The 24,274-nt window shown below is 39.0% G+C and overlaps 1 protein-coding gene across 1 annotated transcript in view; it reads left to right on the forward strand.

Moving 5' to 3' along the window:
• The first annotated feature begins 682 nt into the window (after window positions 1-682).
• The window catches only part of znf804a (zinc finger protein 804A), a 71,461-nt gene continuing 47,869 nt past the window's right edge, over window positions 683-24,274 (forward strand). Inside the window, exon 1 of the mRNA XM_055214935.2 lies at window positions 683-1,263. Within this exon, the coding sequence (XP_055070910.2) occupies window positions 1,153-1,263 (111 nt within the window). The 5' untranslated portion in view covers window positions 683-1,152. The remainder of the gene's footprint in view (window positions 1,264-24,274) is intronic.

Consider the following 24,274-nt stretch of genomic DNA (forward strand, 5'->3'; position numbering starts at 1 on the left):
ACACATACATACACACGCTCTGTAGGAGCTTGTAGGGATCTATCTGTCTTTCTTTTTATCTTGCTCTCTCTCTATTTAGTGCTGTAGTCTGTGTAGTCCTCACACAGACATGCAATACTTGCACATATCTCTGACACCGGATTCCCAATACATTCTTTTCCAGACATGTTTTCTAATATTCATTAATATTAAATAAGTAAAATAAAAAACATGAAATCAATAATGTAATTTTTATTTTAAAGTCATAAATCTTTAATTCTATATATCAGCGTGCAAATCAATTCTCTAGCAATTGCTTTATGGATTTGTTCATTTTCTCATTAGGAAATAACCCATGCATTTAAATCACACCTGGGACGTTTGATTTCCATGTATCTGTGTCCACAGAACACATAAATCTTTTGATATCTTCTCTCGCGCAAGATTAACGTGATGAAAGATGGATGAGAGTGAACGTAACACGTACTGAAGCATCTGAAGTGTGTCTCAGCCTCTTTTACCTGCTCTGGACTGCTGCCTCAGCTCCTTACTGAGAAAGAATGAGAGAGAGCGAGCGAGAGAGACTAATGAGGGAGAGAGAGGGGGTGTGCGAGAGCTAAAGATGCTGAATCCTGATTGGTTGGTGGGTAGGGGCTGACTCAGTGGATCTGAACGAGTAGCGTGTGACAGATGCAATTCACCATCAGACCAGGGGCTTGTTCGCCATTGGCCCCGTTCACTGGACCGGCAACGCACGGCGCACTATAACACCATGCTTTCCTTCGCCAGACCCAGCGGAGCTCTCTCACTAGCGCATATCACTTGTGTGCTGAGCTGTAGACTCAGTCCAGACACGCTTCAGATCGGCACAGAGAGGCGCCACTGAGATCCAGAGAGCACCGTGTTACTTTAACTGCTGCCGTACTGAAGACGAAAGAGTGGGATAACGCATCTAGATAACCAGGAGAAAACAAAGCCACTGTAAAAGACTGAACTGAAATGAGGCTCTGATGTTTGAAGATCCCAGAGGATGAGGAAACACGCTCGGTCTATTCCTGACTAAGAGGAAAGTAAGCTCATGCCAGTCATCTGACAGAAACATAGAGTAAGCAAACAAAAACGAGAGGCTTGTTGGCTGGACTTGTTTTGCTTGGACTCAGCTTCAGGTCCTCCATGGCGTGTTACTATATTGTTATCAGCTCCACGCACCTCAGCAATGGACACTTTCGAAACATCAAGGGAGTTTTTCGAGGTCCCCTGAGCAAGAATGGCAACAAACATTTGGTAACTATCACATTTATTTTTTGATATTGGGTTTTGGAGAGTTTTTAGCATTTGCATTAGTGTTGCAAAAGAAAACTTTTAAGTAGTATGGTTATACATGTGACGTTACAAAATTATAAGCAAATTATATGCTATTACACGTTAATTACATAGGCATTACTCGATTATTACATTGTAACATGGACATTAATGTGAAATGTGAACTAATCCATAGTTCTGCCATCTGGTAAAAGTATGTTGCAATGGGTGAAATCAATTACTTTACCATACTTCCTGTGAATGAGGAGATTCACAGATGGAGAAAGTAAATGCGGCTTTAACCAGTAGCCATTACCAAATTTCTAACAGATGGATAAGGATAAAATTAATCTCTACACCCAGTCATGGCCTGGGATTTAGTCTGTCTTTGCTCAAAATAATCCTCTTTTTCTGCTAGCACAAAACTGCCTCTATTTCAGCGTAAACACTTCTAAAGCCACTATATCTAGGGCACCGCAAAAAGGGAATTTTATAGTAAAACCAGGGTAAGTAAAATATACATTTTTCATAATTACTCTACAGCAGTCTAAAGCCTGTTTCCTTAATTTGTTGCCAAGTTAAGCAGGATTATACAATGAATGATGCCGCCATACAGTGTAATTGAATTAAAGCACTCAGTTACAGAAGGGATGCATCTTTCAAAGCTGTTAAATGAAGAGAAGCATCTTTCAAAGCTTTTAAATGCGCAATACTCTCTTTCTTTCGCTGCTTTTCTCTCATGCCTGCTCGTGTCATCTCTGTCAGTCGGGGAAACGAAGCTTTCTTGACAGCAGTCTCCTACTCTCAAAAGAATCAGAAATGATTGGAGATGAAATATTGAGGCTCTTGGCTAAGGATCAAGAGTCAATGCCGCTCATCTGCCTCCTGCTTCCAGCTGAAGGGCTAATGCTAAGAGAACGTTCATAACTGTGAATGCAGCAACAGATTGTTTCTTCAGTGTGGAGGGAAAGTAGAATGAGTTTTCGGCGCCCGTTGGTGGCTCGATCTCAATGCAATTACCACGTTCAGCGGAGAAAACCTGGTGCCATTGAATGTAGAATTACCGTGGAGCATTGTGTGCATGCATGCATCACTGTCCGGGCTCAGGAACGCTGTAAATTTCAGCCAATACTTTCTCGGCTGCATAAAGCAGCTGTAAATCTCTCTCTCTCTCACACACATGCAAGCGTGCACACTTAGTTGTGTAAGAATGAAAGACAGCGTATGAAGCTGTGCTTATCCCAGCGCTGGTGCACTGCCATCTGGCTCTCTCTCTCCTGGTGCAGTGATATTTTAGTCCAAAAGGAAAGCTTTGTGCCGTAGAACATTTGTTCAAAGTCGCTCAGACACAGAGACAGGGAGAGGAGGTGAGACGCTTGTGCATAATAGGAGGCTAATAACAGTACCACTCCAACAGTCACTCTCATGTGGACTTCTGCTCTATACAGTAAAATAGAGAACCATTCAGGGAAAACTGTCTCTGTAATTAGATGTACTGTACGTGCTTTCCATGTGCCTCGACTTTTTTATGCACCAGAGAGCTTGGTTCATACGGGCAAATTCACCTGTTGTTAATGTTGAGAGAAATAAAACAAAATACATTGTTTTAAAGTGTTAAATGATAGATCCTGACCGTAATCATTTTTTTTAGTCTTGACAGATGATATCAACGTGAGTCACAGCAATATATCTTTTACATCAAAGCAGATATAAATGAATAATTGAGATAATTAAAAGAAAATGACACAAAACAGTGCATGTAACAGTGTTTAATAATTTTATGTAGTTTGCCAAACATACTTACTTTTTGTCGTATAGTATTAATTTTAATAATGCATACAGTCGTTAAAAGTTTAATTATATGTTTTCTTATATTTTTATATCGTTTTTTTATGTACTGTATATATAATGTTATAGCACACTATTAGAAAGGATTTACACATCTTTGTACGTCAAGCTTTTTAACACATTATGTGTAATTTTAACACATTATGTGTCGTTTTGTGTTAAAATATAACACAAGTTGTGTTAAAAGTAACACAAAATGTGTTGTTTTAATAATAGCAGAGATGGGTGGATTCTGGGACAACGCATTTAGTGTGTTGTCCCAGAATAAATTCTTATGTGTTGTTTTTAACACCTTTGTTCTAAGAGTGCAGTAGGAAATGTACAAAATAAAGCAACATGATCTTTACATAATACACTAATGCCATAAAAGTAAAATCGATCATTTCAACCCAATATATTTTTGGCTTTTTTGCAAATATACCTGTGTGACTTACAATCCAGGGTCACAAATGTTTTATTAAGACTATGCTGAAAAAGTTTTATACAGGCTTTTAGTTTTAATTAAATAATGTCATTTTTTTGTATTAAAAAGTTAAAATAATGAAATACATTTAAATAAAGACTCTGTGTCTCTTTAAAAAAGTGGGAACAAATAAATAAAATTCAAGGTTTAATAGACTTATTATTTTTTTTATTTTTTAATATTAAGTACTATATTGTATTTTTTTTTTTTTTGCTTCAACTTACAACATTTTCATTATCATTGTTTTTATTTCTTTTGTTCTGTTCATGCACTTTAAAAAGTGATAAAGTTGTTACCTGACAAGGGGTCTCATTTATAAAACTATTCGTAGTTTTCTTACTAAAAGTCTATGTACGCACAATAGCCAAAAATGGCAAATGCCAAAAAAAATTAAGGCTTATAAAACAAAGCGTACATGAATCATCCTCAAATCCCACCCTTCAAGCCCATTCCTCCATATAGTTTGTTTTTTATGGATCACAAACTTTGCGTAGGAACTGGTGTACGCACGTTTCCAGCCCCATTCTGGGCGCACACTCGCTTTTTAAATGTTGTTACCTGACCCTTAAAAATTAATTTATAATAACCCAATGTATCACCTTGATTGTCATATTAAATATTTTTAGGCTACAATAAAACCAGTTATTTGAGATGTTACCATACGCCGCCTATTTTAAAGTCTGTCAAGTCACTTTTTTATATACACTCCTACCGTACTAAATTCACTGAAAATCTGAGCTAAGCCATGTCAGTGGACTAAAGTGAGCACCAGTTTCTGAGTGGAATTTTCCCTCAGCTTTAGTCTCCATGAATATGCATATCAATAGGGTTATTTCAGCACTCATATCGATTTCCTCACAGTCGCTGCTAAGTCAGCCCATCTCCCCACTGAGCCGTGATGTGAGCATCCATAGAAGCGACTGCATCCATTTCCACTCAGTGATGCCACTTTCAGACGCTATTGTGCTCTGTGAAAGGAACCTAACGCTGAATGCATTCACATATATATGGCCACAATGCCTCTATTGGCAGATTCGTGCGGTCTAGCAGTATAAGCAGGTGTGATGGTCGGCGCCTGCGCTGATTGCGCAGAGGTTACAGACATTCAATTGGTTGCTAAATTGTAAGGCTTTTTTGTGCTTTTTGTGTCTTTGTACCCTGTGATATGCCCAGTTTACTACACTGCCTCTGGCATTTCCGTGCCACCGTCCAAAGAACATAGCTCATCATGCACAGTCCACAAAGCTGTAATCACAGTCGCCTCTGTGTGCTTGTGTGCAGAGCTGAGGCAGCAGCAGACTTACTTAATCACAGAGCAAAAGAGAGAGAGAGAGAGAAGGTTATGAGAGAGAGAGAAAAAGGCCAAAATGTTATTATGTTCCTCTTACCCTTTGTCTTTTCCTGCTCATCTGGCAATTTGCGTTATGGGGCACGAGGTACGGATGCCCTGCTCTGAATTCCTTCCTAATTGAGAATTATAGCAGAAATTCGGGTCGTGGCGTCACCCGGCCCTGTGCACCGGGGTAATTAATGTAGTAGCGAGGACGATTAGCCTCGCAACCTTTTGTTGAGCTGCCCCATCCAGGTGTGCAAGGGGTAGAATCGAGCGTTTAGATATCGCCGGCATGCATTATTTACAGACATGGAAAAGCCTGTGCTTGTCATCGCTGCTGAATGCAGACAGATGCAGTTAACTTTACACACGCCAGAGACAAATGTTTGGCACGCGTACACGCTCACACTTAGCTGATTAAAATTCACTCCATTCATGGCCTTCTGTTTCTCATAAACGCCAGGTTCATTTAAATACCCCGAATGTGGCGTTTTGCTTCTAGTGCTGCATCAATTTCATTTCACAGCGCTGTTAACTTTATAACAATAGAATCAGTCTTTCCAAAACCCTGCAGTATTTGTTTCTGTGTGTGAAGGTATTCACTGTGACAAATCAAATCTTTTGCCCTTGTTGTGTTGTTCTCCTCCTTTCTTCAGAGGGCAGATTCGAGGGGCCTTATAAAAGTGCTAATCCCATGTTTTCAGTTGACGGTGAACCCATTTTCACACTGATTCTCTGAAAATACCCCATTGAATAAACTGTGTACTTAGATAGCACAAAGGCACAGCTGGGTTTCACTGTAGGCTGACTGCTGAGGTATAATAGCACAATTACACAGTGGCATGGCAGCTTTACCCTCTTCCCTTTTTTTGGATCCAGCTCACCTGATGTTCGGGGATGAAATGTTTGCCGTTAACTTATGCAGACAACCCTACTGTTGTCTTTTTACCCTCATAAATATTTAATCCAGACTGGTCGTGAATCAGAGGATCTATAATTTACCTGCTGTTTCGGTGCAGCTTTGCCAGACAATCCCCTGCTCTCAACTGTCTCTGTATGATCGCTTGAACTTTGACAGGCATTTTCCAAACGTCGGAAGGTTTTGCTCTCGTAAGCAGTGGAGTAAAAATACCCTCCCGGCCCTGAGCCCCGGCCTTGTACAGTAAGACCGAAGGACAATGAACAGAAGCTTGCTTACAGCGTTTCATACCTCCTAGGGGATGTTTCACGTTGTACGGTATACTGTATTCAATATACCCCATGACAGATCCACTTTGACCCTGAAAGACTGGGATGTTTAAGTCTTTCTACGGTCGGCCACTGTGCTGCAGTTCAAAGAGCCGTTATTTTGTTCAAAAATATCAATACGAATGCAGAACGCAAGGGTCTTGCAATGCACTTTTGTATTGAATGAGTTATTGTTGACTCAATAAAAAACAGCAACAACCAAAGATTGTTTGGCTATAGCAAGTGTTTTTGCAGTAGTGACCACCAGAAGTGGCCGACTTTAAACATTTGACATCTTTGCTCTTTATTTAAATATTTTATTAAAGATGCATTAAAAAGTTTGTATGCATGTTGTATTGGTGTGTTTGGAGTATACACACATGTGCAAAGTTTATATAGGCAGCCCAGGACAATGACTACAAAATATCACCAACAAAAGAGGTTTAGCAAACATTAATAACAGATGACATTTTAGTCAATGTATGATTTATTACTTGTGAGCTTTTTGCTTTTTTATGCAGATTCCTTAATACGCTGTTATTTTGCCAACTTATTTTGTCCAATAAACATCTTAAGGGACAGGGCTTATCCTAGTCCCAGACTTAAACGCATGTTTGAGCTGACTTAGAGCACCAATGGTCCAAATCACGATTTTACATTTTGTTTGGTGTGTATGTGTGTATTAGTACATGTTAACGATATGCAAAATGTACAAACCCCATAGTAAACGATGACGCGAGTTGTAAATCTCTTTTCTTGGACTTTCAACAAACACACAGATTGTAAGCAACAGTTTACTTCCTGGAATTGGTGATGTAGACAAGACCGACATTATCATAATAATTCCGTTTTGTTAACTTCTGTCAGCATTGCATTGTGAGCGAATCTTCAAACATGGTAAATAGCGTCACATTTCCGGCTGACTTCAGAGGTATTGAGGACAATTACAACGTACAGATTAGCTGGCCAATCAGGTTTTGTACAAGATCCGTGAGTTTCAGGAAGACAGGGACATCTGGAGCTACAAAAATGTATGTTATGTGGAAAATAATGTGTTTTTTTTTAAGCAACACTAAAGAGTTTTTGCTCTTTGCTCCCCCTACAGGTTGGAAGCGGAATTGTCCATTATCACTGTCGTAAATAATTTAGCCTACTGCAGCAAAGCTGGCTCTGATTGGATAGTAGGTCTGCCGTAAAGCAAGTTTTTGTAGTTTTCACTCAAACTACAGGACCACGACCCGACGGTTGGAAACTTCTTTAGTGCGGTTTTGGCCGATAGAGGGCTGCAAAGCGAATGTGAAAGTGCCGTTCACCCTGTTTCGAGTGGATGAATGACTAAGACTTTTTTAGAAACGTTATTTTAAGGTAAAAAAGACTCTTTAGTGTTGCTTTAAACCATAAACCACACAAACACATTGTATTATACCAAATACATAAAATAACGCTTTTTTTGCAAAAATAAGTGCACTTTAAAAACATCTTGTACTGACTTATCTTAACATAAATCATTGCCATTGTTTTGTCTCATGATGCATACTAGTATTGTTTTTTTGTACTGTTTAGTTGTTTAAACTACGTAAATGTCCTAATATACAGTAGCAAAGGCCTAGTCCTGGGTTAATCTAAACCCTGTCGGAGAAACCACTCCTATAAGTGCGGTGTTTTTTCCATTTTGTACCATACACTTCATATTTTGATGGTTTTATCCAGTGGTTCTCAAACTTTGTGTAGGGTGCATCCCTTCGCCCCCTACTAAAGAAAATGTATGACATAAAACAACCTCAAACTTAGAATCTGAATTAAACAAAATGTATTAAATGTTACAATGTAGTGCTGTTGGTTAGTAGCTTTATTTCTAAGGTTTAATTACACAGAATTTATGATAAATTAATGTATTTTATAAATGTCATAAAACTGGGGCCCCTGGCACTATCCAGCCCCCCCAGTTTGAGAACCACTGGCTCCTGAGTGAGGATAAATTGTCCTATTCTTTCTGTGTTTTTGAAGCTTTGATTGTGTTTACTGTGCGCAATATAACGGTATTTTTTGCACAATTTACTTTTCTGTACAGCGCTGTTTTCACTGTCCTCAAAATGGGCTAATGTCTTGTTCTATGAAGTCCCTCCTTCAGAAATGCGTATTGAGTTCTGATTGTGTAGTTTGTTTAGTGTGTTGTGATTTGATAGCAGCTTAGCTTGCCATTAGCCTAGCTGGCGACTGAGGTATTCCTGTGGGCGGAGTTTAGTCAAAAACAATTTTATTGACGTTATTCATTTGGGAAGTAGAGGGCTGTAGTCTAAACTGTCCGTTCGCTGTAGGCTGTGAAAGGCGAATTCTATTAAAGAAAATATATCTCCTGGCAGTGAACTTTGAGCTCTATCATTTTACAGGTATTATTTATGCTATTATATAGCAACATTACACACTAACTAGGGTTTTAAAAAATGGGATCAGGAAGAACGTGACCTTTAAAGCAAATATTGTAAAAATTTCACTTTTAGGCCCTGGTTATATTAGTATGTTTATATTAGCCACTACTGTAAAAGGAGTACTGAGTGGAAAAAGTGCCTGCTTAAAGCATAAATGAAATAAATATAAAGGCTGTTTAACCTGATTTAATTTTACACAGCAAACTGTCTAATAGTTTGTCAGCACACTCTGTATCGCATCATGGCTGAAAATACCAAAAGAAAAGAAAATACAAGGAAAGATCTATATCTGTAGATGTAGTAGCTACTCAGCTGCATTGATTGCCAGGTTGGTTGTTGGATAGTAGACTAGTTAACCATCATCACCCACCATCTCTAATATAGAGGGAGGGTTGAAAAATGCAACATGTAGAGGAAAGTACAGGTTAAGGGCTGGAAAGAGAGCCCTGCGGTTGTGCCTGTAATTGAACGAGTCCCATCGTTGCTCATAACCACTCACCGCAATATGAGTGCTGAGAGCCTTTTAATGTTCCCCGTTCCTTTGAGTGATATTATAATGCTGAGCATCCCAGCTGCCTCGTCTCTCTTGATTGGATGCTTGAAACAAGTGAAGCATTTCTTGAAAAAAAAAAACGTGTCGCAGGCTAAGCGAGCTTGTAAACACTGAGTAACGCAGCATCAGGCCCTCAGCTCACCGAGGCGTCGCTGTTGCCCACCCCTCTGTTTACCGAATCTGTTTTCCTCAGCACCGAGAGCAGGGTGAGGAACACGAGCATTAGCGATTGAGCACAGATGGAGAGGTGCAGAGAGGAACAGCAAAGAACCCTCCAGGTGACCGCAGTGTTTCTGATGAGCGCTGGGTTAAATGTGTGGGTGTTCACCAAACACATACCTCTGTTCCCTTTCTAGTGTTCAGATAATTCAAGCTTCAAGCAATGATTTTATCAGGAGCGGTCTTTGACTCAAGTCAATTAACTTTTGTGCCGCTTTCGGTTGTCATCTGCTGCTTCTCATTCAACCTCTTATCACTTTTTCTCTAAATTACCATGGCTAGTTGTGACTTTTTTACTTCAGTTTTCTTTATATAAAATCTATTTATGTGCTTGGCCATTAAAATCTATAGAACTTTTTGGCAAAAAAATGGATAGGATTTCCAACAAAACTCAAAGAGTTAGGACTTAAAAAACACAAAACTATTTATTCAACAGCAAAAATGTAAAACATATCAGAGTGTTTAAGTTACTGGCAGGTTGAGTGATCTTCTGGGTTTGCAAAAGTAATTTCTTTTACTGTGACAGTACAGCACAGATTCACTAGTACTGTAAACATTACCCATATATACTCACATACATACTCCCATCATGCACTCTGCTTTTGCTCCAAATAATAATGGCTAGATGACTGGGTTAAACTCTTAATTTTGCTCTTTTCCCCCCTCTGAATCAAAGAGACAGACTTGAGGTCTCTATTTGCGGTTGATAATTATTCCAGCGTCATCACCTTCATCTCTGGGCAACACAGAGTCAGGCTGGTGTGGTGACGCCTGTGCGGTCTCCTGACAGCCACCTTTTAATCGGAAATCATTTTGATTTGGGAGACAGAGTCAGACTTGCGGTTATAAGATTGATTTGTGTTCATATGTGCAATGCGACTTCAGAAGTGACAGGACACACTAAGCACCATGTAGACTTACAATATTTCATAGACTATAATCACAAAACTATTTTTGTTGTGTTCGTTTATGCATTTAATCATTGAACGTTGAACATGAGTTTCTATATATCTAGTGGTTTGTATTTGTGACCATACCCATTTCAAATATCGGGGTTTGCTTGTAGATTTGGCTCTGCAGATGTATTTCTTTCTAATGATCTGAATGTAATTGACAGAGGTCTATGTGTTAAGAGGTAAGAGTCAAGTTGTGAAAATACCTGACATTTCAGCTTTGGCTGCTGTATAATGAACACATACAGTACTGTACACAGGCTGTAGTTATTAGAATCCCTAAAAAAAACATTTTGGCTTTCAAAATGTATCTTTGATTTATTTTACACTAGAGACATTTATGAGAAAATAAATGTCTTTTTATAAATTTCTCATCTTCTTTTTTTTAGATTCAATCATTGTGGTGGGTCTTTAGTCTGTGCTAAATATATATTATTATTTTTATATAAAAACACTTTCAATATCAAGTTTGTGCTATCATTATAATAATGGTAATGCTTTAAAATGTTTTATAGGCCCAAGAGGAAGATCATTTTCATTGGATGTCTTTGCTTTAATAGTAGACAGGGTATATGTAATGTTTAGACTTTTAACAATAAAGTCTGTCCCACTTTGCATTTTATTTTGGTGGAAAAACAACACGTTTAAAAAGGAAGTGTCTGACAGAGAGATAAAACAACTTACCGAAATGAGTTTTTTATGTTTAGAGGTGGAATCAATGATCCATAGTGATAACACACAATAAAGTGATAATGAATTCAAATGATTCCACTGCAATCTCCTTAAATGTTGTAGACAACATCTGAGGAAATTTGTAGGAAATGTGTGTAGAATACATTGTTATTTTGTGGACATAGTTTAGCAAACTGGACTCATCCTATGGGTCTCATTCAAATAAAACTGGACTTTTTGTGTGAAAGTGGATTCGTGCCAGTTTTGCATTTGATTAATATGGCAATTTATGTAAGAATGTTTTATTTCAAAAACCCAATCACTTTATTTCTATGGACTTATAAAACATGTGTCAGTCACTGGGATAAAGCATGTGGATTTTAAAAACATCTTGATTTTTACAGTATATTTTTACATTGACGTCTTTTGTGTTTTTAAGTATTCACTTACTACATCTGCTAGTTACACCAATTAATCAATGAACATATTGATAATTTAACCTACATTGATCAAATTTGTAATTCGTTTTTTAATGTGTAAATTGTTTTTTATTATTGCTCATCTTTTTCATGTGATTACATCTTTTCACTCAATAAAGGCTATGATCTGAACTTCTGAAAAGAGAAAACCACCAGCCTTTCATGTGGTAGCCATGGCGATTATTGACATTTAAATCCCTGTTTTAAAGCTGTAGTAAATACCCAAGCAGATAACAAAGTGATCCTCGTCAAGGTTTGATGCAGGAAAACACTTGACATCCGACCTTGAGTTCAAACGTTGTTGTGTGTTTATTGTCTGTTGTGCTTCACATTATGCAAAGTTTAACAAACAAACGAACAAAGAGGACCAAATTAGAAGAGTGCTATGACAAGGTTTCAGACACAGACTTAATCTCAGTGAACAAAGCTTTTATTTCCAACACACATATCACAGTAGTAAAGCTACAAGTTATTCAAAATTAACAGCCCATTCTAATGAAGTGTGTATAAATTGCATGCAGTGTGAAAGTTACATATGCCAAATTCCAGTTTTGCGTGCATATGATACTCCAGTCCTTCACATTTACTTAATACGGCTTAATAAAACTTTTTTTATTGGTGTTATTGGTTGGTGTAGGTTTGGGATTTGCGGTAGGTCATTTAATATAGGTTTCTCCATGTTTTTTCCCGTTCTATTTTTAAACCATTGCCGCTTGGGGTTGGTGTTAGAATTGGGGTTTGGGTTAGTAGAGGTGTGACGGTATTTCACGATACACAGTACAATACCTGTTTGGTTTCAATTCTGAATCGCAAGGCGATATTATGCACAACTCTTTTATGTACTACGGCTATTGGTTATGAAAAAGTCCTTATCAAGGACTCATTTATAACATGCATTTGAAAAAGCAACACTTAGCAAACATAATCATTATAATTATACCTTATCATCATGAAAATACCTGAAAATGTTTAAAGAACAGCGACATAAATATGCTAATACATTTCCTGGAGCTGCATGTGTAATGGTACTTCTTCTGTGATGCATATTGAGTTTCTGCACGAGAGCGGCATCTGCCTTTTGGAGGTAGCGTCATTTCACCGTAGTTCATTGAGACGCATAGCAAGCAGAGACGCATGATGTATCGTTACACCCCTATGGGTTAGGACAGGGCTACTCAAATCTTACCCTGGAGGGCCGGAGCACTGCAGTGTTTAGCTCCAACCCTGATCAAACACACCTGAGCAAGCTAATTAAGGTCTTGATGATCACTAGACAATTACAGGTGGGTAAGTTTGATTAGGGTTGGAGCTAAACTTTGTAGTGCTCCGGCCCTCCAGGGTAAGATTTAAATAGCCCTGGGTTAGGAGTCATTTTATGTAACAAAAGGTTTTGTAACCCCCAACCCAAGCGACAATGGTAAAAAATTGGAAAAAAAATAAACCAGTGCATGAAAAGATGCGCCGTATTAAGTAAACGGTAAGGACTGACATATCATGGATTTTGGCGTTATGTATTGCACGACTTTTTACACTGCGTGCTACTTATAAACCAATCATGAGAATAGACTGGATTAAACTAGTCAATCCACCCATCTAAAAATGTAATTAGCTAATCCACAATCTACAAACTTTTGATATTCAATTTTGCAATCATAGCAATATTTATAAAGCAAAGAACTCCAAAACAAAACAACTCTCATGTGGGCACGGAAAAAGTTTTAAACAAAATTTTAGCATTTTTACAAAGATAAATTTTACAAATCTAAATAAAACTAATTAAGTTAGAGAACAGCCTCTTAACTAAATGAAAAAAGTTAATAACAGATTAAAACTAAATATGTCCCTGTACAGTTCACTGTTGATCCACTGTTTCTGTAGCTCGACTGGAAAAGCATTCCATTAGCATAGCAAAGCTTATGGGTTTGAGCCCAGGGAACACAACTATTGATGAAATATAAGTGTCACGTTGGATAAGACATCTGCAAAATGCATAATGTCAAGGTAAAATGTAGCCCAGGGACTTTTTGAAAAAGTTTATTAGCTTGAACTATGCAAGGACCCCCCCCCCCCACACACACACACACACATATTTAATTACTACACTGTTATGTTTAGTTGCATGTCTTTTACATTTCTATCAAATATTTATTGTTGCATTTGTTGTAGTTTGCATGTTTTCGTTGTGTTTCTTCAAATATTTGACATTACAAAAAGACAAGCTGTAAGAATATAGAATGCGAGAGTGTGACAGTATGTAGGAGTTAAGCTCATGTGTGAGCCAAGTTCGGCCAATTTTTGTTAATTTCAAAGTCGCTTTTGAAACAAGCAGTCCTTCTTGTTTTCACCCAAACAAACTTGCGGACTTCTTGTGTAACAGCTACCTAACATATTTATTAAATGAATCAAACTTGCCAATGCTGAGAGAGAACATTGTAAGAGTGAATGTTTGATCATGGAATACAAAATCCTGAAATGCTGCTTTGTGATGCTACACTGCTACTCAGAAAAAAAGTATTTTGTGACTGGAAGTGCAATTCTCTTTTGAAGACAGCAGAGCTGTCAGTAGTTGTCACATTGAGAAATGTAGTTAAAGGGATAGTTCACCCAAAAATGTAACTTCTGTCATTTACATACACTCATGTTGATTCTAAAAAGAAATTGTGTTAGGCAGACTATTAAGATCTAACAACCTTTTTGCTATTAACTTTCTTTATAAAAATATATATTTTGTTTCATGAAACAAAGTCATAGGTTCTAAACCCTAAATAAATAAAGTATAGCATGCTTTTTTGGTTAGTTATGGCCTATTACTGCTGAATATGTCATTTTTCATCATAACACAGAGGCCAAGAATATGTGCATATTTAAAAGCACAGAGACACACATTGAGGCAGGCACAGTTGAAAGGTCTCTCTGATTTGGGACCATAGACTGTAAAAAAGATGGACGACGCGACGTCGCCTCCCACCATTGTAATGAATTGAAGCCAAAAATGTCCGACCACGGTCGCCGCCATGTTACGTAAAAACATCAGTTTGGAGCCAAGGCATGCGCAGAAGGAATCGTCCGTGGAACCAGAGGCGGAGCTGCGGTATCAATCAAACTTCCGCCCAAACGCTCGCTCGACCAATTCAACCACGCCAATCCTAACGACACGCCCCGTTTCTATAGCAACATACTACAAGCTAAAATGAAACTTACCACAATAATGAACACTTGAAAATATATCAGCGTGACCAAAACCATCTTTCGGAAACTTTTATTGGAAGTGTAAATAATTTTTTTATTTAGAGCAGAGTCCCATTCGTTTGAATGGAGATGGGCGGGGTTTATGACTTGTACTGCAGCCAGCCACCAGGGGACGATCAAAAAGCCAGAAGCTTCACTTTTCAAAGCTTATGAGGCACACCCGTTTGGGACACTGAAGATCCAGCAATGCATGATCTCTGAGGTCTGCATATGTAAAACACCTCTGACCAGCATATATACGCTATCCCATTATTCCCCCTTTTGCTTCGCCAAGCAAAGCTAGTCCCCAAAGCAACCTCTGGATGACCTCTCAAATCTCTGTCCTTTACTGACATCTCCAAACTTTTTTCCATACCCCTACTGTTTTCATTTTAGACAATGTTGACAGCGCCGGGACAATAGTCAATATCAAGCAGACTCTCTATTTCGATATCCGAGCGGGGCTTTAAATCAGAAGATTGATGTGTTTGAGAGCTGAGAAATAAGATTAAGGAGCTGCATTCGTGAATGAGACGTTCCCTGTGCCGCCGGAGACTGATGACAGCGACGAACCCTCGTATATTTCAGTTCTGACCATTAATCCCGCATCTCGTGTCAACGTAAGCTATTCACCTAATGCAAATATCTCATCTGACTGACAAACAGATGTCTTAAAAGTGCCTGCCCGAGGTATTAGCATGAAAGGCTTATTTATTTTCCCCACCATCTTCAATTAGTTTTCCCTTTAGCTTTACACAGAGATCACATGGCGCTTCAAACGGTCTAAACCTGACTGTGATTTGTAAGGCTAGTTCTTGGCCTTCATTAGAATTCTCCCATAGAAAAACCATTGATTTTTTGGGGTGTCTGGCAGGTCCAGCAGATCTTGAGAATTTATCTTCCTCCGGCCTCTCATTTAATCTCTGCTTGAAACAACAGCGGCCGTAATGGCAGTGGAAGGATCCCGGGAATGTGCACGGTCAGCGTGGAGAGAGATAGAGTTTGTGCTGGCTGTGTAATTTAAAGCAGCACAGCTCAAAGAGACAGCTTTATGGAGCAGGTTGTGTTCTCACTGCATGTGTGTGTTTGCGTGTATCGATTTGTGCGTGTGTGGTGATGGTTATCAGAATGTAAATATCATTTCACTTATTCTCCAATGTTTCCACGCGATCCGCTTTGTAGTTTTCCAGCATCACCGCTTGTTCTATTTTATTCTGCGCGATGGAGAATTTGACCCTGTTTATATACCTCTTTTATCTAAATACATATTCAGAGCTGATTTAAAGGTATTCCAGCCTCCAGAAACTCTCAATATACGGCTTGTGATTTTACAGGCCGCCTCACCGCAGTGCCGTGTTATTAAGAGCAGACCACCTTGAGATTGCTTTAACATATTGGGATACATTTAATACATTGGTTCATTTGCACTCCGTGCTGCAGTGTTTATCTGTGTTGTTAGGGAGTGTAGTTTTGTTCAAGGGCTCTGCTGTGCTTGTAGGATAGTGGGCTAAGATTACATAGATGGATACACAGAGGGGTGCAGGCACCCAGGGGAGGGTTTGGGTTCAGAGCCTGGGCTGGTGCCAGGGGTTGGCTTGTGTTCTCACAGCATAAGCACAGAGTTCAGACAAGGTACCTAGAGATCAAACTTGCAGGGAGGGCTGTTATTCACCCTGCTGATGGGAGCGGTTGTAGCCTAGTGGTTAAAGAGTCCGGCTTGTAACCCGAAAGTTGCTGGTTTAAGGCTTATGGCCGGCAGGTTGCGCCTTAGGTGCCCTTGAGCAAGGCACCTGTCCTCCGCTGCCATGATAGCTGCCAGTGCTTCAGGTGTGTGTGTGTGTGTTCATTACAGACTGGATGGGTTAAATGCAAAGGTCACATTCCAAGAATGGGTTACCATACACTGGCAAATGTGTCACTTTCACGTGATGTTCCCCTTAGAAAAGTGAAGAAGCAATGGTAGTTAAAACATACAACAAGGGTCCTGATTGTTTGCAATAACATCATTGATCACTGTTTATGAGAAAATGGGCACAGGACAGATAACAATGAGTATGATTCACTGAACCGTATTTTTGGTCTATAAGCCGCGTTTTTTTCATAACTTGGCTGGTGCTGCGTCTTATAGTCAGGTGCGCCTTGTAAGTCAGTATAAATGAATTTTTTTGACATTTATGAGGCAAGCGACAAAATTACCATCTACAGCCGCAAGAGTCCGCCATATGCTGTGTCTGTAATTATGTAATTCAATGGATTCAGTAATGTGGAATGACAAGTATGCGAACTTCACGCTAGTTGGCTTGTTCGGTTAATTTAGACTATTCAACCTTCCAGGTAAGTTCTGTATGCTATGGTTTATCATTTAAATAACTGATAATATCACTGTAACATAAAGACATCTATTCAGCCTGCTGTTCTGTCTGCTATTGTTTAGATGAATAACTTGCCTTTCCAGATTAAATGTCTGTTCTTCGCTTGGATTTTGTGAAATAATTTTCGAAATAAACGCGACGTATAGTCCACTGCGACTTATATATGTTATTTCATCTTAATTACGCTTTTTTGAATGACGCGGCTTATACTCCAGTGTGGCTGTACTCGGTATGTTATGTTAATGATAATGTTTAGGCAGCTGACAGTGTGATCATGGCCCGACGCAAAGCTGCTTATTTTGCGGCTTAATTTCATATAACAACCGACTGCACGCATGTACATTATCCCACTTATTACACAGTTATTTAACTCAAAAGTAAGGTAAGGAACATTAAATATTGATTTGAATTCTTTGATTTGCTCATTTTTAACGAATGCAGACCTTACATGAGAAAACACACTTACTTTCGGTTTTAATAAAATTAGGACGCTCGAATCCCACAAACACACTATTTGGTTTAATCATTTGTAAATATAATGTCATATATGTAATTAAAAGACATATTTATATAATTTTTTTTGTGTAATATTAAACTCTACCTGTCAAAATTATTTGCAGAATCCGGTTTACCGTGTGTTATTAGTTTTGAGCGGCTGTTATCTAGAAATAACAAACCTGCACTTTGCAACTGGCCAAAGAGAATCAAGCATTCCAACGAGCCGTGTAATATAATTATTATTAATAATTAATTTATTAATGTAACATTTCAATCCATTGCCATCCAGACCCCTACTGAAGCAAGCATGTACCTGTACCATCACTTTGTACCATGTTACTGTTTTCATCACTGGTAGGGTTTGACCAATCAATGCTGCTTGCAATTACAAGGTTACAAGACTACTGGCTATTTTGTTTAATCATTTTATGGATTTTCAGTCATATCTCAGGTACCAATTCTTGAAATGACTACAATAAATAACAAGCATAATTTTTTGCTGCAAATCACTCCAGTCAGAAAAAAACATCCTAAAATATGAATGCAGCCCACAGAGGGACCACTCTCTTGAAAGCTAGTAAGGGTCGTCTTGACCTGACTTTGTTTCTGCTAGGGAACAGTAATTCACCGAAAACATTCGCTCAATACACTTCTGCTACCTCAATGCTTTGTTTTCTCCCAGAGTCCCTCACACTTCCACACCATCACGCGTTATTTAAAGAAAATACGGTCCACCGGCGCTGCCGGGTTCTGGAAGAATACGCATTCCCAACAGTATGACAGCTGTCATTGTCTACATAATGAGTACAGGGCAGCTTTGTGTGTTTTATCAAGTCGTTACTGGCGGCTCTATCTTTGTTGGACTTCCCACGCAGCTCCCTCTCCACCTACCCACTCCCTCCTCTTTTCTGTCAAAGTACTGCCCACATATCAGGTCACTTTCTTCTTTAATGAAATTCATTAGCTAGAACATCTTAAAAGCTGGAAGACTAATGATGCTTCGTTTCGAATGCATGACAGAGGGAACATGTACAGTATTGGGATTGCTGCCTGAGGCGTGATTCTTTGCACTGTAGTAGTCAAGAAGAAAGGAGATGTTTTGAAGCAAAAAGGCTTGTTTTAAAGATGTTATTAAGCAAACAATTATTGCCTCTTAGGTTTTGAAGGGAATTTCACTTCTTTATTGCAGTCCAGAGGAACCTCAGGGATTTCGTTGGGCTTTATATTGGCCAGTGTCCTCATACGATGCTTTTGTAAATATTGCTGTGTTTGCCAGAACTCACTGCTCCCATGGTCTTTGCTTTAAATAACACAATGACTACAGCTGTCAAGTGTAAAGTGAGACCACATTCCATTTCTGACTATCCAGCCTCAAAAATAACCAGAAAACAAGCTGCTGCAATTTAAGGGAGATGTGCAATCATTCAGTACCTCGCTGTGAGATATGAACAAGCCCTTCGATTGGCCAAATTTATCTCGGGTTCGGAGGCACTTAAGAGATCTATTTGTGAGGTTCAGATGGCATCTCCTTGCCGCTTGTGAGGTGTATCTGCAGTGTACATTTATAAGCCCGATATCCCTGTGCTTAATAATTAATGCGCGGTCAGTGTTTCTCCAGCACTTACAGCCGTCTGCTGTAAAAGCTGATTTGATTTGTGGCTCTCGATCGGCCCAATCAGAACCTCTGCGAGCCAATCACACGCTGCCTCTGACATATGTGATGTGGAGCTAATGTTAGTGCTGCCACCGGCTGGCATGGGGCCAGGTAGCGTTTGGTTATTGTATCGGTCTGAGTGCATTCGTCGCTAATGCAATTCATCATTGAAGAGATGCAGTAATAAACAGAGGCATTGAGGCTATGAAGTGACTTAAAACTCACACAAATGAAAACAGAGCTCAGGTAATAAAGGGGCCAGTGGTACAGGTCGTGGTATTATGAGACTGTGTACAAGTGAATCTCACACCACACCTGAATCCAAATGATTGGAAATGAAAGTTGAAAATAACATTTTAACCCTGCAGTGCACAGATGGTATACGAGGAGATTTTCGTTTTTACATCTAGTGCTCCTTTTTTGACAGTTAAGATGCAATCTGTAACTGGTGCCTCTCTATTGCCATCTCTGTTTAAAACATAAAATTGCAGTTTTTGTGAAGTAATGCATGCTGCTCTGTGCAGATTAATCTAATGCATTAGTGGATCTGTCATTATACATCGACATGAAAGAAGTCCACACAGCAGACGACTACGGGCTGGATCCGCCCAAGTCAGCAGCTTTTGTGCGGATCCGGTGCAGATTCGGCCCAGAGTCGTCTTCTTACAATTCATATAATACAAGTCAATCTGAGCAAGTATATTTATGCAGCGTTTGTTCTGACCAAATGAAAACATAAATGTTTGGGATATTGAAGGGGAGGGTTGTTTTAATACCCCTAATTTATTTCTAATTAAACTTACTTATTTGTTAATGTGTACATTTGTTAATGTGTAATTTAGCTGCCAAGGTTTAATACCCGGGGAATGCATGTCAGTAGAAAACGTGCTGCTTGAATGCACTGTAAGTTGCTTTGGATAAAAGCATCTGTCAGAATGTGTAAATGTACATCTATATATGTAAAGGCCATGTTAAATACCATCAGATGCAATTATAGTGGGAAAATAACTTGTCGCTGCAAATCATTGTCATTTGAACAGCCCACGCACACACTCCAAATTATCATCTAACTTATTATTAACACCTGTATTAAGAAAACAAGCAGTGCTATAATAAATATGCATGTAATTATTCTGTATATATAGTATAATGTACAGTACATGTGCATTTAGGGGGGTTCTGAGGTTTTAGCTACTATAAGTTTGCAAGTAGTGTAGGGGTTTTGTAAGCCGAATCCCCTTGACTTAATTTTTTTTACTTGAACGGCCCTTTGAGATTTTAAGTAAATTTTAAATAATTGTGAATACTCCACATGATCATATGCGAAATCTACCTATTTCACATTGTGGCTATTCATACGAATTCGAACTATGTGAATAGTACAAAACATTTGATTATCCAAAAACAACAATGCCTTCTCCCAACGTCACAGTTGCAAAAGCAGATCGTACTAAAACTTAAAAATGTATCAAATTCAGCCGACTCGTAAATAAGTAGCCTACATTATTATTGTCTAACTGACCTTATTGTTGATACATCATTTGGTCTTTGCCCTGTCAAATGGCCTTTCTGTCAATCTTTCCCCTGTTATTTCCTGATATGATACGATCATTCCATCTGCTAGGCAACAGCTCAGAGATGACTCTGTCACGACTGATTTCAGACAGATATACACCAGATTAGCGTCAACCTCCAACTTAATGTCCTTCTGCTCTCTGATGTCATATGCTAATCAAAGCCTTCAGTTCCATCTCATCCGGCCTATCGGATCTTTTTTCTGAGTTCTGCGGGCTCAAGGGGTGCAGCGAGTGAACCCAAGCCACTGCCGCGCACAAACCTAATTAATGCAGGACGTGTTTGTACCTGACAGCGTGATCTATTATTGATCAAAGCGCTTATTACTGTTGATTTTAGGTCTTGTGACATTTGCAACCGCAGTTATTTTTCTCTGCAGAAATTAATGACATTTGCACGCTTGTTTATAAGGGAAAGACACTTGGCTGAAGACTGATTATGAGAGCTGCTCAATTTCAACCATCTGACTCTCTGAAGTTTGCTAAAAATAACACAAAACACCAATTAGGGTTGCAACAATACTGCTTAAACATTGTGATTATTTTGAAAGATTTAGCAATTTGAACTATGATATGGTTGCAGAGTTATGTTGAAAAATGTAAATGGCCTCATTATAGCGCCCGACTGTTGTGGACCTTCCCGCCAAGTTTGTGGTCTCTGTGATTTACAGTCTATGATGCACTGTTAGCATCGAAAAATAGAAAGAAAATAAGAGCAAACACAATAGCTACGCTTACATACAACCAAATAATCCGCTTGTAATCGGATTGATGGCTCAACCAGATTAAAGGCTCAATCGGATTGAAAGGCTTTCATGTAAACACGTTAATCAATACGACTGATGTCGATCAGATGCAAATTTCGATCAAATCGAAAAGGGTGGTGTAGTCCGATCTGTGATCCAACCATCAGGAGAAAAGTACGTATGTAAACGTGTGAATCATAGTATTTTCTCAATGGGATCATTGGGATGCAAAAATTGTGCACATGCGCAGAACATTTGTGCTCAAGTTCACGTCTTATATTTACCCTGTTTTTTACGTATCACATGATTCTCGTCAGAGAAAAATGCATTAGCAAGGCAATGGCAACACACATTGTTAAGTTAGTGGGTCACGCGCTGTACATTCTGCAGCGTTCATGTATACTTTCATAACATTAGGCTACATAAAGCAATTAAATAGCGTTGTGCCTTTCGAAAGTTGTCTCTTCAATATCTACATCTGAAAACTTCTTAAGAACAACTTTCATCAACTCAACTTTGTCTTTAACTCTTTCGCCGCCATTGACGAGTTAGCTTGTCAATCAAGAGAAAAAGCTTCCCTGCCAATGACGAATATTTCCGGCTTTCCGCAATACCACTATTATCCACCCTTCCGCAACTTTTTAAACCCGGAAGTATTGCTCTATGGCAAGCGGCTGCATGTCCGTGTCCGTTTTAAAGATCGCTCTGAATGGGATCTCTATGAAAAGTCTGTCACAAAAATGGAATTATATCTGCTTTTTGCTCAAAATGTGGTGTTTTTGCAGAAACCTACCCATATTCAAAAGCTGATTACAAAAGAACTACTGAAGGTAGGATGAAACAGTTTTTTTTGTTTGAAAGCAGAGGTCTGTTTCATTGGGTATATTGTATGTTTATATATTTAAAGAAGACCATTTTCTGTAAGGCATTAATCTTTTGTGAAAATCATGAAAAACACTGCCGCTGGCTGGCAACTTTTTTAAAAAACGCTGGCGGCGAAAGAGTTAATCCAGAGATAAAGTAGAGAGATGCTGTGTGAAGTGTGCCATTGTCCCCTGCTTTTTTCTATTTTAGTTTTCGGCTACTGTTTAAACTGTTTCCACTTGTTGTTTTTTTTGCGAGTTAAAGATAAAGTTATTGTGAATAGTCATTGGGATGGTTTTGATACACAAATCTGGCAACACTGGCTGTGCGCTTGCGCAGACGTTCGGTTCGGAATATATATAATGTTCATGTAAACAAACATTTTAATCAGATTGCAATGTTTAGGGTACATGTAAACTGTATTGTTGTAACCTTCAATCGGATTGAATTCAGTCAGATTGAAAATAATTGTGTGCATGTAAACATAGCCAGTACAGTATTTCAGCACCATTGTTTCACGGACTGCTAATAATAACAGTAAGACAATGCATTAAATTGTACACACTATAATGAACACAACCTTTAAACATCTTTTAAATATCTTTAGGCAAGCATCTGTCAATTTCTTTTGCAATTATTCTGGGCAAATGGCCTCACAGAGGATAAAAAAGCTTTTTTTCAAGAAGGGTGTCTCTTGTTTGTTGCCAACCCTTCGATCAGCCATGTAGTGAAATAAAATTGCAGAGTACAATATCTGCAGCAGTTGTTCAGCCACTGTCAGCCGAAGGCCTGATATAGAAGAGAAATGGGTTTCCCAAGATCCAGCTTCGCGTCTGCAAACTATCAATTCACTCCTTTCATTCCGCATCCACTGTCCTGTATCTAAATAATGTGTATTATATACTTCCTCATACGTGAGGGGGGAAAAGCAATCCTCCTTCGGTTGATAGATTTTTCTGGTCACAACACTAACACCTTCCTTCTGTCTCGTGGTACAGAGACACAAAAGACACAATTTACTGATTAAACCGAACTGGTAAGAGGTAGGAGCCTGTGCAGGCGCCATGGGAATTTGAAAGCCACAGAATAAGTGTGAATAATTTGCAGGGAGCAAGAAAAAAGTGTCAGGGTTCCGTTCAAAAGACAAATGACTGCGTGAAAAGAAAGAGGTTACAATGAGTATTGATTTCTTTTGTGATGGGAATTCATTTTGTCACAACTACTGTAGAAACAGATTGGCATATTGTCTCAGTGCAGACTGGCTATTCATTAAAAATCACCTTGCCTGACCTTTCGTCCATTGTTCTTCTGCACGGCCGGTTGCCTTTTCGGCACATTTGTGTCGGGTCGTACGAATGCGATGGAGGTTAAGCCGTACGCACACCCTGCTGTACATCTAGATACGTCCATTCATTTATTTACATTACTTCGCTATTAAAAACGGTGATATGTGACTCTCTGTCAGCTCAATGGAGGGATGACAGATTTCTATATGCTTTACCACGCTGGGCGGTACAGTACTTCTCCAGAAGGCAGGAGACACCCTCAGCGTGTGCCCCAGTCATGGTGCTTCATCATTCCATTTCGACCGTCTCCCAGCATGCACCACCGCGAACGAAACACACAGTGGACCCGAAGAGTGCTGGCAGAAGATATCCAATGCACAAAAAATCAAAACATCACAGAAATTCTGTAAAAATGTTTTCTTGACATCAGAGACCTGAAAATGTTTCGAAGTGAATAAAATCTATGATGCAATCTTATCAGTACTATTGCGGCACAAGGAGAGACTACCAATTAAAATAGTGCCGGCCTCTTCACTCATTTCTCTTCTCACTCTCTCTTCAAATGTCGCACGTTCTTGTCGAGCAAGCTGTGGAG

The sequence above is a fragment of the Misgurnus anguillicaudatus genome, chromosome 17, assembly GCF_027580225.2.
Source record: "Misgurnus anguillicaudatus chromosome 17, ASM2758022v2, whole genome shotgun sequence".
Taxonomy (NCBI): domain Eukaryota; kingdom Metazoa; phylum Chordata; class Actinopteri; order Cypriniformes; family Cobitidae; genus Misgurnus; species Misgurnus anguillicaudatus.